At 48.7% G+C, this 13,685-nt stretch overlaps 1 protein-coding gene across 1 annotated transcript; it reads right to left on the reverse strand.

Moving 5' to 3' along the window:
- Positions 1-2,235: 2,235 nt before the first annotated feature.
- LOC118232937 (cbp/p300-interacting transactivator 3-like) lies at positions 2,236-7,737 on the reverse strand. Its single transcript, XM_035428189.1, has 2 exons — positions 6,723-7,737; positions 2,236-5,102 (listed from the first exon to the last, which is right to left on the reverse strand). Exon 2 carries the CDS (start codon positions 5,081-5,083, stop codon positions 4,310-4,312), a length of 774 nt encoding a protein of 257 aa, XP_035284080.1. The 5' UTR covers positions 5,084-5,102; positions 6,723-7,737; the 3' UTR covers positions 2,236-4,309.
- Positions 7,738-13,685: the final 5,948 nt, after the last annotated feature.

The raw sequence follows: 13,685 nt of genomic DNA on the forward strand, positions 1-13,685 counted from the left end.
TAATGTAATTATACACAGGTGAGTTTACACTCACAGACACACACACAGTACACACACACGCACAGCTCTTGATTGCAATTATATACAGATATTCTGGCTCAATTCTTAACTTAACTTTCAGACCGCCTTTCAATGGTGGTCTTTTTTTAAGTGTCACACACCAATTAGTAAATGCTCTGTTCGTTTTTTTCAGCGGAACTTCCTGTTCTGCAATACTCCCGGGGCAAGGAAGCAGGAACAGTAAGTGTATATTTCGTCCAGGTGCGTAGAACTGCCGAAATCCGTCCTGCTAGAGTTGGATAAGTATCTGCGTTCATTTGCTAATTACATACCGCGTTAGATTTTAAACTTTTCCCTGTGTGGTAACTGTTCTTTGTTTTTAGGTTGTGTTAGGCTTCTAGCTACCACTTTGATTCTTAGAATTGATAGATTGCGATTATTGCACTATTACAAACTGTGAACCTGTGTAATCAGCGCGTTATTCGACTCAGGTTTTCAGTTGCTAATTAGGTACACTCGGAGGGACGCTTGCGTCGCTCCCTCCTAGTTTATGAGCCAGCTCCCCATTCCAGTCTGTGCTCTCCCCCTCAGAAGGCGCTTCCAGCGACGTGGCCCCCCTCGACAACGGAACCCCTCTAACCTCTGCTACCCCCCGCTGACCCCCTGTGAGAACTTCACGGTCACAGGGGGTCTATGGAACTGCCAGTCTGCTACGCGCAAGGCAGACTTCATCTCCGCCTATGCCTCCCTCCTATCCCTGCAGTTCCTTGCCCTCACAGAGACCTGGATCACACCAGACAACTCTGCCACTCCTGCTGCCCTCTCATCCTCCTACTCCTTCTCCCACACCCCCCAGCGATCTGGCCGTGGTGGTGGTGGAAACGCGGCTTTAGATACTATCTAGCGTTTAGGTAAACTAAGCATTAAGTACAGTTTAGTGGTAGGAATAGACGAGCGGTGTTGGGCTGAATGGCCTGTTCTCGTCTTACGTCATGTTATGAAACAGCCAAGTGAAGTTACACAACACCTTTCAGGGGTTTTTTTTTTTTTTTTTGAACTTTAGAAAACGTTCTCTGGAAAAACACCATTGTTAACCGATTCTCGCTGAGCGACTTAATAATAATGGCGACGTGCAAAATGTTATGCGAGCCCTTTCGATCCGTTTTCGGTGCCCTAGTTTCCCGTCCGTTCACATTTTCAGCCTACTCTCTCTCTATCGCCGGATTACCAGGGCTGATTGACAGGCGACAGATTGCAGGAAGTGCACAGGGAGCACCAGCTGGGCCTGAGTGCAAAGAAAGGAACTCCGAAACAAAGGCGCAGGAGAGACCGCACCCAGCCCCCACCCCCCCCATCCCCCCCCCCCCCATCCCCACCCACCCACCGACCGAGCCACACCTGGCCGTACCAGGAACACAAAGTGAGCATTTGACTACTAAGGGATCATGTGACTGAACACCCTGGAGACTACCATCTAAAGAAGCGCCAGTTGGGATGGTGATCAGGTATCAACAGGCACCTCATGTGGCCCACTCTCTCCTCCCGTTGAAGCAGACTGACAGCCCCTCCCCCTCCCACACACACCCCATGCGCCCCACCTTCAGCTACCAGGCTGGACAGACACGGGCCCCACCCAACTCCACCCCAAATCTCCTGAGCTCGAGTCAAATTTCACAACATGTGGTTGTCTCAGGGTCTGCCTAAAGTCAAACACAATGGCCTCCTAGAACCAGGAAGTCTTAGGACTCCTACCAGCCCTTTTTGGGTTTAAAACAGAGGATGCTGGGACGGGCAAAAGGATTCTGCTCTCGTTGGGGGTGATGTCGTTGCTCCGTGCCGCCTTGCCAGGGTCACGCCCGCATTACCCGCCAGCCTGGAGTCTCGTGGAGGACGTGTTTGGGGCGTCTGCAGTGTGCGATTGTGGCCTGGGCCTCCACACGCTACCACAGCAGACTCACAGTCTCAGAGCCTGGATGGAGAACCGCCATTTTGTCTAAGAAGGACAAATAATACTCAATTCATGTTGTAGATGAGGCACTACGCTTTGCTTTTAAATTCATGGCAACACACACACACAAATAGTTCCTACTGAATCCATGGAGGTACCAACCAATAATGTTCTCTCAAAGAAAATACCTAGAATTGCGTATTTGTTTAGCAACCAATTCTGCAGTTACCATCTCAAATCTCCCAATTTTCGCACACAGTTCACATACGAAGGAAGCACAGACTCCGCACTCTAAAAATAAATATTTTATTTGACATCATCGATCAAAATAAATACATGTTCTTTCGACAGAAACGATAAGGTCGAAAAAGTGTGGAGGTGGGGTTCTGGGCCAGAGGGTGAAATCGCACATTCAAACTATTTCCAGGATATAAAAACAAAATAATAATGGCTCCAATAGTGCTCATGGCAGATCGGGTTCATTTGAAGCTGGGGGGGGTGAAACCAAGAGGACATAACAGATGAAGAGGGAGTGCTCTTAGACCCCCTGGTCCTCAGGGCAGTCAGTAAGATTAAATAGCACAAATTCCCTCTTTGTTGAAACATGGCATTAAAGAAGAAAGAGCCATTTTCTCAATATGCCAAATGTAGCGTATTTCGTAGTACTCATTACTGCAACATTCACACATTCTTTTATGCGCTGTTAAATGTGTTTCATGTATATTCATGCGGACACTCCCAGTTCAGTAAATTAACACATTCAGAATTTGTATGAAAACAGAAACAGATTAATATGCACATTACAGGGTACAATGCCGTAGGACAACGTTCTATGGATTTCATTTTTGCCAAAATTCATAAAATGTCGGCAGTTTGTCGAAGCCATTTGGACACAGGCTGGAATGAAGACCAAAAACAAAACCAGTTTGCGCAGCACCGAAAAAGCTTATACAGACCACATGCAGAACTGTTTTCACAAAACAGTTTGAAACATTGTGGTACATTTTGGGCCAAGTAGAACAAAGTGCTGACTTCACCAGACTGGGTCTGCACTTAAGTCCGTGACAACTTCTACAGCGAGCTGCACTCACAGAATACCGAGTTCTGGTACTTCGAAAAAAAGACGTTGTGCCCAAATGCAAACAAAAGAATCACAGGAGCCATTCCAGACTCCAATCAGCCTTCTGGACTCTGAACCCAACCCGAATGCCAAGAGGAGGTAGGTAGGCAAGTCACTCAACAAGGTTTGACCTACATGCACCCAACTACCCTACCAGCAACCCACTGTGTAGTTTGGGTGCTTAAAATTTAGAAGCAGGATTTCTAAATCTTTTGAAGCTCTGTTTATGAATGTTTTTTCAGGACACTCCCCCTTTATCAAATGTGTCTGCTCCTGTGTCCCCCCCACCCTGCACCCTACACACCACATTCACCACACACACACACACACTTGCGATGACTGTCACAGGAGATCAGTTATTCCCGTTCTTCAGAAGGATTTTCCTGTGTTCCAGCTTGATTGCAGGGCTGATGATTAAGATGGATAAGGTAAAAGGCCCAGGAGAGTTCAGGTAAACGATCCAGGGGGGAAACAATGCCAGAAACTAAAAATAAATAAATGAAAATAAACTCTAAACATCCACCAGTCTCTCCCACCAACTGCATTATTCTGAAAAAAAAACTGACAATTTCATGAGACAAAATCTAATAAAAACAACTTTATGCATGACTAATTCAGTGTCCATTATTAACTCACTGTCCCAGGGATGGTCCAGCTCCCCAAAAATAGCAGCGTATATATGTTTCACCACTAGGGGGTGAAAATGCACTTTTGCAAGGATCCAACCAATGAACTTGCTGTTCTAGTTGAGTCCCTTCTAAAAACCAAACCGTAGATTTCTTACATGGGATTGATGAATCTATACCAGTTTTTAAGAGCAAACACAAACCCAACCAGACTCACCAACACACTCAAAATACATACAGCCCCCCCTCCACAACACACACACACACACACCCCTTTTCAGCCACTACCAAAACCAGTAGCAATTCCAGGTGGCGGAGGCTCCAAATGGTCGCCATTTTGTTTTCCGAGCACACAAGCTCACGGTAGGAATAAATAGAGTTGGAAAGTTTGAGAGGAGAGACAGCATGGCGATGTCTGTTCGTAATCCGGCGGGGTGAAGCCACGTTCAGTCCGGCATTCCCGGTCCACACATTCGACCGTTTGACCGAGGTTGGCGTGTGCGGAACGCAAACGTTCAAGCGGGACGCAAAGGCCGTCGCCGGTCGCTGCGCTCCGAACGCGGACGTCGCTCGCAGTGTCCCCCCCCCACCCCACCCCACCCCCGTCTCGAACCCTCAGCAGCTCACCGCGCCCGGCTGCTGTTTCCCCGCAAAGTCCGGGACGAAGTCGAACTCGTTGTGTCCCAGGAAGAGCTCCGGCAGCTCCTGCACGCGGTCCAGGCCCAGCTCCTTCACCAGGGAGGTCAGCACCTCCTCGTCCACCAGGTCCGTGTCCGTGACGCTCAGGCCCAGCGCCGGCCCGGCCACGAGCTGCGCGCCGACCCGCTGCGCCGAGCCCAACCTGTAGGGGGCGCCGCTGCCCACGTGACCGCCGCCCAGGGGCAGGAGCGGGTGCCCGTGGTACTGGGTGTTCAGTTTCTGGAGGTGCATGCTGGCCATGAGAGGCTGGGAGGAGAGGCCCTCGGGTAGGTACTGCTGCTGCTGGTGCTGGTGCTGCTGCTGGTGCTGGTGCTGGTGCTGGTGCGGGAGGTTCTGCTGATGCTGGTGTGGGAGGTTCTGTGGCTGCACGCGGGCGTGGTTCTGGGCCTGCTGGAGTGGATACGCGTGGTTCTGCTGCTGCTGCTGCTGCGGGTTCTGGCTCCCGTACATCACGTTGCCCGGCAACTGGTGAGGGTGCCCAGTCCGCCTGCCCAAAGCCGGGACGGGGGCGGGGCACTGCCTCATCATCGGCCCGTCCGCGTGGCTCTGGGGTGCCGGGCCGTAGCGCGGCGCCTGGCCACCGGGGGGGCCGCGGAGCCCGGCCTGGGGGGGGGGCGCGCCCATCCTCAGCCTGTGCAGGCCCCCGCCGACGGGGCCGTGACCCACGGGCAACATCAGCTGGTCGGCCATTTCCTTCCGCGGTTTTTTTCTGCAGGAGAAAACGTCGAAGTCGATTAACTTCACGGGAAAAGATGCTACGGGCAGCACAGACACCGCCTACCTTCACCTCTTCTAATCGCGGGAAAAGGACGAGCGTTCAAGGGGAGTTTCCCCACAGCATGCGAAAAATACACAACGGATAAAGAAAAGGCGCCGCGCAAGTTTAACTGATGAACGTTTTTTTTTTCAGTTATTGGCAAAGAAAGGCGAGTCGGCCATGTCTCTCCGTCTGCGTCCTGGACTAGACAGGCCCGGGCGTGGGAACACGAGCAGGTAAAAACAGCTGTGAACAACAGCTTTACGGGAAAAGCCCACCCCTGGGGTGGATTCAGTCGGTAAAGCACCACAAAGAGCGCAACAGGAGGTGCCCAGCAGAGAGTGTAACAGGAGGTGCCTTGCTGAAAATTCCATCTTACACCAGCCTATGCTGGTCAAGCAGGTTTAAGCTGTGTTTTTGACACTTTTGGCAGGTCGACCAGCTGTTCACCAGCTGACCAGCCCATATAGTCAGCTCGTCCGCCAGTTTGACCACCAGCTTAACTAGCTTTGACCAGCTTTGTCCTGCTAGATACCAGCTTTGACCACCCACAGACCACCTATGACCAGTACCAAAAACAGTTTAAACCATCTTAAAACCGGTTTAGAATCCCAGCTGGTCTTAGCTGGAATTTTCAGCAGGGTGGTGTGTGGTTTTAGTATTCTGAAGCTTGTTTGACAAAACCTGGATTCTTTAACGCAGACCAATCTCTTTCCTGAACTGGCACTTCACAAACAAACGCACCCAGGGAATTAACAGCAACAATATGATGATACTTAAGTAAACAAAATAATTTATTTTACGCGCACAGGTTGTATACCAACACCGGTTATTTATCTTGTAATTCACTTGTGGCAGTTACCTTGGCTTAATGCGAATTCTATCCTGTATCCAAAAACCAACACTACATTTATAGCTTACTCTCCACACACTATTACAACACAGTTAAGCTCGTATCCTGTCGTGTTTAATTAAACACTTCAAATGTTAGTGCGCGGCAACACGCTGGGCTTAATCCCTTTCAACGCCGCACTTTTCTGCACAAGTCAGTAAGTTTTGTGGCATTTCACCACCTCCATCAATCGCAGACAAAGACAACCGGGGCTCCCAGTGTTCGTGCTATTCACGCTGCCGTCTCGATTTCAGTTCATTGTGCTTCCGTCAATAAAGGGCTCAGTACTGCGCTCTTTAAAATGCGTCATTATGGGCATCTAGTCAAATACGCGGGACAAGAAATAAATAAATAAAAATCTATATAATAAATGCAATCGATGCACAGATCCTGTTATAGGCTAGTTCAATCTGAAAGGCAAACCCGTGAGTATAAATAAACGTAGCCTAATCCATGTGTGCTGGTGGCTGACTTCACTAGGAAAAGAAAGATACTTTCTAATCTAGGGATGTACATATAAAGCCGATTTCACCGACATGGATTCAAATAGCTTCACCAAACTATTTTACATTTTATCGGGGGCCCACGCCAGAAAAGAATACATTCCAATTGCTGGCGTAAAAATCCACGCGCATAGATATGAAGTCCCACAAATATATCCTCAGTAAAAAAATACATACCAGTAGCTTTGTGGTCTTGTTTCAAAGTTAATAGTCAGTTTTGTATCACTCTTGTTTCTTCATGCGATGATCACGGGATTGCAGAAATATTCCAGGGAGCTAGCCTCATGCCCTTCCACTTCGTTTCCTGAAACAGATCTTATTTTCTGGGTCAATTGAGGGATTATATACATGTGCAAAAGGCAGAGGGGGAGAGGTGGAGCTTTTACTCTCTCCGGATCCTTTGTTTTGATTGGTCCTACTACTTTAATCACTGCTCAAAGAAAACAATACAACTATGGGTTTTGGAGAACGTCAGTAGCCAATTACTCACACGTTATTTCTTCTATCTTTTTTTAGTCATTTGGGAAAAAAGTCGACTCTGTCTTTCTTAGACTTCAGGTAATGCACGGATCCAAATAATGCACTACAGAAATACAAGCCATAACAAGCAACACGTCATTTCAGCACCCAAATTTGAACGTTTGGAATTAGTTTGTACAAAAGGTTTAACTCTGATCCGTTCGTGATTAATCTGTATAACTATCCAGAATAGTGTTCAGACACTATTTAACTCTACATTCACATTAAACTGAATAAGTAATACTACAGTATTTACAAGAGATCTGTTTTCCAACAGGGAGACTATAAGGGAGATGGGGACAGAGTTCTGGGGTTCGTTTCCTGTCTTTTTCGCCCTTATACAGTGACGCATGTGCACGTGAAGTATCTGAGCATTTTCGCGTGTTGCAGACACCAAATGGAAACCGATTTTCTCTGGAATGATTGAGAGGTCACTGTTGACATTTAACCAGCGGCAGGCACAGGCTCCCCGCCAGACCCGTTGTAGAGAACAATGGAAAATCGACGTCTTTTGTCGCTTCTGTTTACCCACGACTCCTTTGTAGTAAAGAATGTCGCCTGTTCCACATGACCTAATCTCGCAAGTACACAGGTCCACCCTGCTTTCCTCTAGGGATATACAGACCATATTCTCACTTATGGAAATTAGATAAGTTTATGGGAACATATGGTCTCTATGTGTGCAAATAATAAAAATAATGATAATAATAATAATAATAATAATAATAATAATAATAAATTGGAAATGGAGGCAAGTTAAATAAAAGCACAACTGTTCTACAGTCTGAAAGCTGTTTAAGCAAATTAACTGGCTCTTGCTGCAAAGGCTATATGCTTTCCGCACGAGACCCTCCGTGTTACCTGCAGCAAGCGGAAGGTCACCCCGCACCCTCTCCACTGGAGCAGAACGGACGGAGCCTTTGCGCTTTTCTGCCGTTAAGATAAAATAAAGACAGACATAGTTACTGCTCCCGTGACGCGCACATAACATAACCCACTTTGTGGTCTGGACCGGCTGAGGATTGTGGCGTTTGGGAGGAGAAAAGAAGGAGAGAAACCACCGCTGCCGACGCCGTGCCTGACCAGTTCAGAGCTCTCCCGGGTGCCACGTCTATGAAAAATGACAATTTGGTTGAAGCCTGACAGGCTCTATTAAATGTTAGCGGGAGGCTTTCAAATGGCACTGTGTTGACAAGCTCACACGGTTTAATTGCAGCTGCTTGTATATTATACAATGCATAGCCAGTAGTTAAACAAACCCACCCTTCCTTTCTCTTACAATTTGCTCGGTCGTTATCAGAAGCTTGTAAGCAATGTCTTCTCGTTTTACGAGCCTTTTTTTGCTTATTGGCCTGGCGCTTCACTGCTGTGTACTTACTGCACCGGTGCCTCAGTAACGGACAAACTCCGAGACGTCAGATGAAAGGAATCCTGGGATAGCAGAGCACTGTGAACTGTCTACTTGTATGTGCACTTGGCCAAAGAGAGACGTGGAAAGCAATAATAAAAACGTTCCTCGTTTCTGGATTGCTACCCTCTCAAAATGAACGATCTGCTCATTTCCAGAACCATTTTTAAGGAGAACTGTGAGCCGGTGAGCAGAAATGTCATTTGGGACCGAGTACAAGACTCCCACCATAGCCAGACTTCTGCCAAAACAAAGAGTTTTTTTACATGATAAATCTTCCTTTCAGAACTATTTTTGTGTTCAGCTATGTGTTGATGTGTATAGCCTTGCACTATGTTATCTTATCTAATTGTTTTTCTGACTGAAATACTGTGCTCACGCATTCTTTAAAAACACTGCTATGTGTCATTAATTGATTATATAAATAATATATGCACTGTATATTTTGTTTTAGTTAAAAAAAAAAACTAAAACAAAAACAAAAAAACATTTGAACTCCAGCCTATCCTATCAGCACAGAGGCATGTGTAAGAGTTTTTTGTTTTTTAAACTGCCTGTTCTTAGTTTGCCTTGTGTGTCCCAGTTTGACATTCATTGCCTTGCCGATGAGTGTGCGAATGTCAAGGAATTGTTTTGTGAAAATGCACAAAGGTCTCATTAGAATAAGAATGCAAAAAACAGAGGATGGGTGTTGGGTGGAAGGCAAGGCTGCATACAGAGATTTTTTCCATCTCTTCAGGAAGAGGACTGTGTGAGAGTACAAGCAGTGAGGAGAGAGAATGGAGAGAAGAAAGACAATGGAGAGAGAGAGAGAGAGAATGAGAGACAGAGAGAGAGAGAGAGAGACAGACAAAGAGAGAGAGAAATGGCTTGATATTCTCTGACTCCCAGAGAAAATGCTTTCAAATGTTGTACCAGACAAGTGCACACAGTAGACTCTTATGATTCCATTAGCTGCTGGGGTTATTGTGAGACTCATGCATAGCTCAGGTGGGTTTGAAAACAAATCCAGCCACAAATGAAGTCTGTAAAGCCACAGACTGGGGAAAGCAGTCTTCATTCTTCACTGCAGTCTGGTTTCAGTTGCAGCTATGCCTGGTAGCATGAAACAAATATGTTTTAATCCGAAGTGGAACCAAATGAACATAATGCCTCATTTCACACCTAGATGAGGTGGCAGAACGAAATGGTTTGGCAGAGGGAGGGGGAGGAGTAGGGTGGGGGAGGGGCACAGGGAATTGTAGTTTATTGGAACTGCAAACATTCCAACTCAAGACTCCCTGGCAGCACAAGCTCCTGGAAACCCCTGTCCAGTGGGCAGTGTCTTTGGGTAATGGGTGTCATCAATCAGGTTATCTGTTTGAGTTGAAGAGACCGTCCCGTTAGTGTTTTACACCACCAGGCACTCACAAGCTTTTACTGTGTGTCTGGACGTTTGGTGGGTGTCTGGTGCCATAGATGTGTAACACAGACATGTACATCAATGTCAACCTGATACATGCTATTATGTTCAAATATATAATACACACAGATGCATGCAGAATCTGCACTCATGCCTCCTACTCTAAGAGCACACATGCCCCCTACTCTAAGGGCACTTATGCCCCCTACTCAAAGGGCATTCATGCCCCCTACTCTAAGTGCACATATGCACCCTACTCTAAGGGCATTCATGCCCCCTACTTAAAGGGCACACATGCCCCCTACTCTAAGGGCATTCATGCCCCCTACTTAAAGGGCACACATGCCCCCTACTCTAAGGGCATTCATGCCCCCTACTTAAAGGGCACACATGCCCCCTACTCTAAGTGCACACATGCCCCTAATCAAAGGGCACACATGCCCCCTACTCTAAGGGCCCACATGCCCCCTACTCTAAGTGCACACATGCCCCCTACTCTATGGGCACACATGCCCCCTACTCTAAGTGCACACATGCCCCCTACTCTAAGTGCACACATGCCCCCTACTCTAAGGGCACTCATGCCCCCTACTCTAAGTGCACACATGCCCCCTACTCTAAGTGCACACATACCCCCTACTCTAAGGGCCCACATGCCCCCTACTGTAAGGACCCACATGCCCCCTACTCTAAGGGCACATATGCCCCCTACTCTAAGGGCACACATGCCCCCTACTCTAAGGTACTGGCTGGCACCACTCAATACAGGGCCCCATTACGTCCCATAATGCTGCTGGAGCCGTTCACGCAGGAGTTGGGCATGAACGTTTTGGCCCTTGACACCTGAACCAGGCTGCGCAAAATAATGAAGACATTTCAGGGCCCTGAATGGGATCTCGCCGGAGCTTAGCCCACAAAAGGACTGGGATGGAGAGCGTGACAAAGAGACGGTGGGTAGAGCTGAGAAACTGGACCGCTCAGCAGTCAGCTCGCCGCATGAAGCAAGCCTCTCTGTGTGTAAACGCCTTCCTCTTGACTGCTGTGTGCGCCATGCGGTTTTATTCTCGCTTAAATCGTCGTCCGTGTGCACCGCGTGCAGCTCTACGGGGGTGTCCTTCAAAACAATTCAGCTCTCTTAAGGACGACAAGGCCTATCTTATCCACGGAAAGCACACTGTATGGAGAAAACGCTCTGTAGAGAAGGACGCTCGACAGACAGCGCGCACACGCCGCAGAGAACGCAGTCCAAAGGTGAAGGGAATTCCACAGAAAGCAAACCAATGACAAGAGCTGTCTCACCACAGAGTCTCAAACATCGTACGTGGTTGTCGAGGACAACCACGTCCACCAGATGCAGCCCTCGTCAAACAAAGGGGTGATTATTGTGTGAAACTGAGAACGTGCAGCAAACGGTTCTCGCTAATTGGGTGACGTGTCGAGCTCAGAGAGCTAAAGAGAGGGACGCTAACGCCGTTAAGCTGTTGTCCAGGGTCGTTTCGAAAGCAAGCGTAACGCAGGACACACATGTCGCGGGGACGCGAGAGGGCCAATTCACTCAACACACATTTTCTTATTTACGCATCATGTGTTTTTTTGGAAACAAAGCCCCCCTTTGAGGGGAAAAAAAAAAAAGGACCAGGGGCACATGCTACTCCCGTGACCCCCGCCGGACACGTCACGGGGGGCTAATGCCCGTCCGCCCGTCCCGCGGAAAACAGGAAGTGATGCGCGGCGGTGGAGACGACTTCCTGTGTGGGAGAACGGCTGAGGACGCTCGCAAAAGTGCTGGCGGTGCCTCTGCCCACCACTGACCCCCCCCCCCCCACCCCCCCAGCTTCCTGTTTTCAAAACCGCTCTCTCTTCCCACGGAGAGGAGTCACTCCCCCCCCCGACCCCCCTCCCAGGAAGTGGAGAACGAAAGAGAGAAAAATACAGATGCTTTTCCTTACGATTCATTTGAACACGGAATCAATACGGAGGGTTGGGGGTGGAGGTGAATGGCGGTGGGGGGGGGGGGGGGGGTGTTTGTGGGATGTCAGTGAGAGAGATGGAGAGAGAAGAGATAGTGGGGGGGGGGGGCATATATAGAATTTAACATTAAAAAAGCCTGCATGGGGAGACAGGGATAGGATACACTTTATATGTGAAATTTCGGCACGTAGTTTTGAAGCAGTTAACCAGTTTGGCCGAAGCTAATATGAGAAGCCGTGTGGACGGTGAGCAGTGAGCAGTGACGTCGTCCCTGAACAGTGACGGCGTCCGTGAGGGGCGAGGGGGACTGCGCATGCTCAGAAAAATGACGTGAGCGGGTCGTCCTCGGGACGGTTTCCCGTGTCCAGATGGGCAGGTTGTACAGTGAGCGGAAACGGAGGACGGTTGGCGGGAACCGACGGGGACGCGCTGTGCTTTTGGACTGGCAGGAATGGGTCCGCGCGCATCGCGCATCCTGTGCCCGTGGATGGGCACACCGGCGGGTACACGCAGGACGGGATGTGCTGGTCCGGCGGGGGGGGGCAGAGGGGGCGGGGGGGAGGGGGGGGGGCAGGAGGGGGGGCCAGTGAGGCTTTCCTAACCCAAAAGGGCTGTAAGCAGCCCTCTTCTGTTACACACATGCCTACGTTACATCACAGGCATTCAGCAGACGCTCTTATCCAGAGCGACTTACACAGCTTTTTTTTACACAGCATTTTACATTGCATCGATTTATACGGCTGGATATATAGCGAAGCATTGCAGGTTAGGTGCCTTGCTCAAGGGTTCAACGGCAGTGTCCTACCTGGGAATCAAGCCTGTGACCTTCCGGTTACAAGACCAGCTCCTTACCCATTATACTACACTGCCGCCCTAGAACACACGGTGTGAATATTTTAAATGGAAAATGTGTACGACGTGCATACGACTAGAATTATAGTAGTTGTCTATGGTGCCGTTATTGGGAAGCACAATTGTACTGCGCGCTTGGGTAGATGGGGGATGGAGGCGGTGAGGGGGGGCAGGTGGTGCCTAATACAGCGGGCCGCTGTCTTCCTTCCCAGCTCCACGAGGAGGAGGAGGAGGAGGAGGAGGAAGAGAGCGGCTTTGATGGCGAGCTGGTTTGAAGTTTTACAGCCGCTGTTTGTGTCCTCGTCCGTAAACTGCAGACGCGGGACCTGCGCCAGCCCTGTGAAAAAGTGCAGTGGGCGTGAAACCTTACACTGCTTTTTTTGACCCATTTGTACAGCTGTGGATTTATTTGCCTGAAATTTTGGAAGAGGTGGGGGGGTGGGGGCTGTGTGTATTTATATATATATATATATAAATATAAAAACACACACACTTGTATGCGTTTTAAATTATCTCGTGATCTGCCCAGGAGAACCTCTTTGAGCGCTGACAGTATTATCTCTTGCTGCAGAAAACCTTCTGTTGCAAGAGGACAGTTAATGAATGAGAAAGAGAAAGAGAGTGAAAGAGAGCGAGGGTTCTTGGCTCTCTCTCTCTCTGTCTGGCCCCTCCCGGGTCCTCCCAGTGGTAATTTCCATATCAATATTTGAGTGACACTGAATAATTTATAGGTCTCTGGTGGCACAATGGGGCACAAGGCGGGCTGGCGCCTCGACGTGTCGCTCTGTGTGTGAATCCCTGACATCATAAGTGAGTTTACAATCGTTTCCCTCCCTTTTTTTTATTTCAAAGGTGTTTTTCCACAGCAGTGTTTGCCTCCTGATTGGTCTTTTTGAAAGGAAAATTGTTCCACGCCGTCGAGCGACTGATTGCTTCGTCGGCTTTTAGCGGTGCATGGTTCCGATTTAGACGGCGCCGTTTTAAAAAT

Source organism: Anguilla anguilla, chromosome 8 (assembly GCF_013347855.1).
Source record: "Anguilla anguilla isolate fAngAng1 chromosome 8, fAngAng1.pri, whole genome shotgun sequence".
Lineage (NCBI taxonomy): Eukaryota > Metazoa > Chordata > Actinopteri > Anguilliformes > Anguillidae > Anguilla > Anguilla anguilla.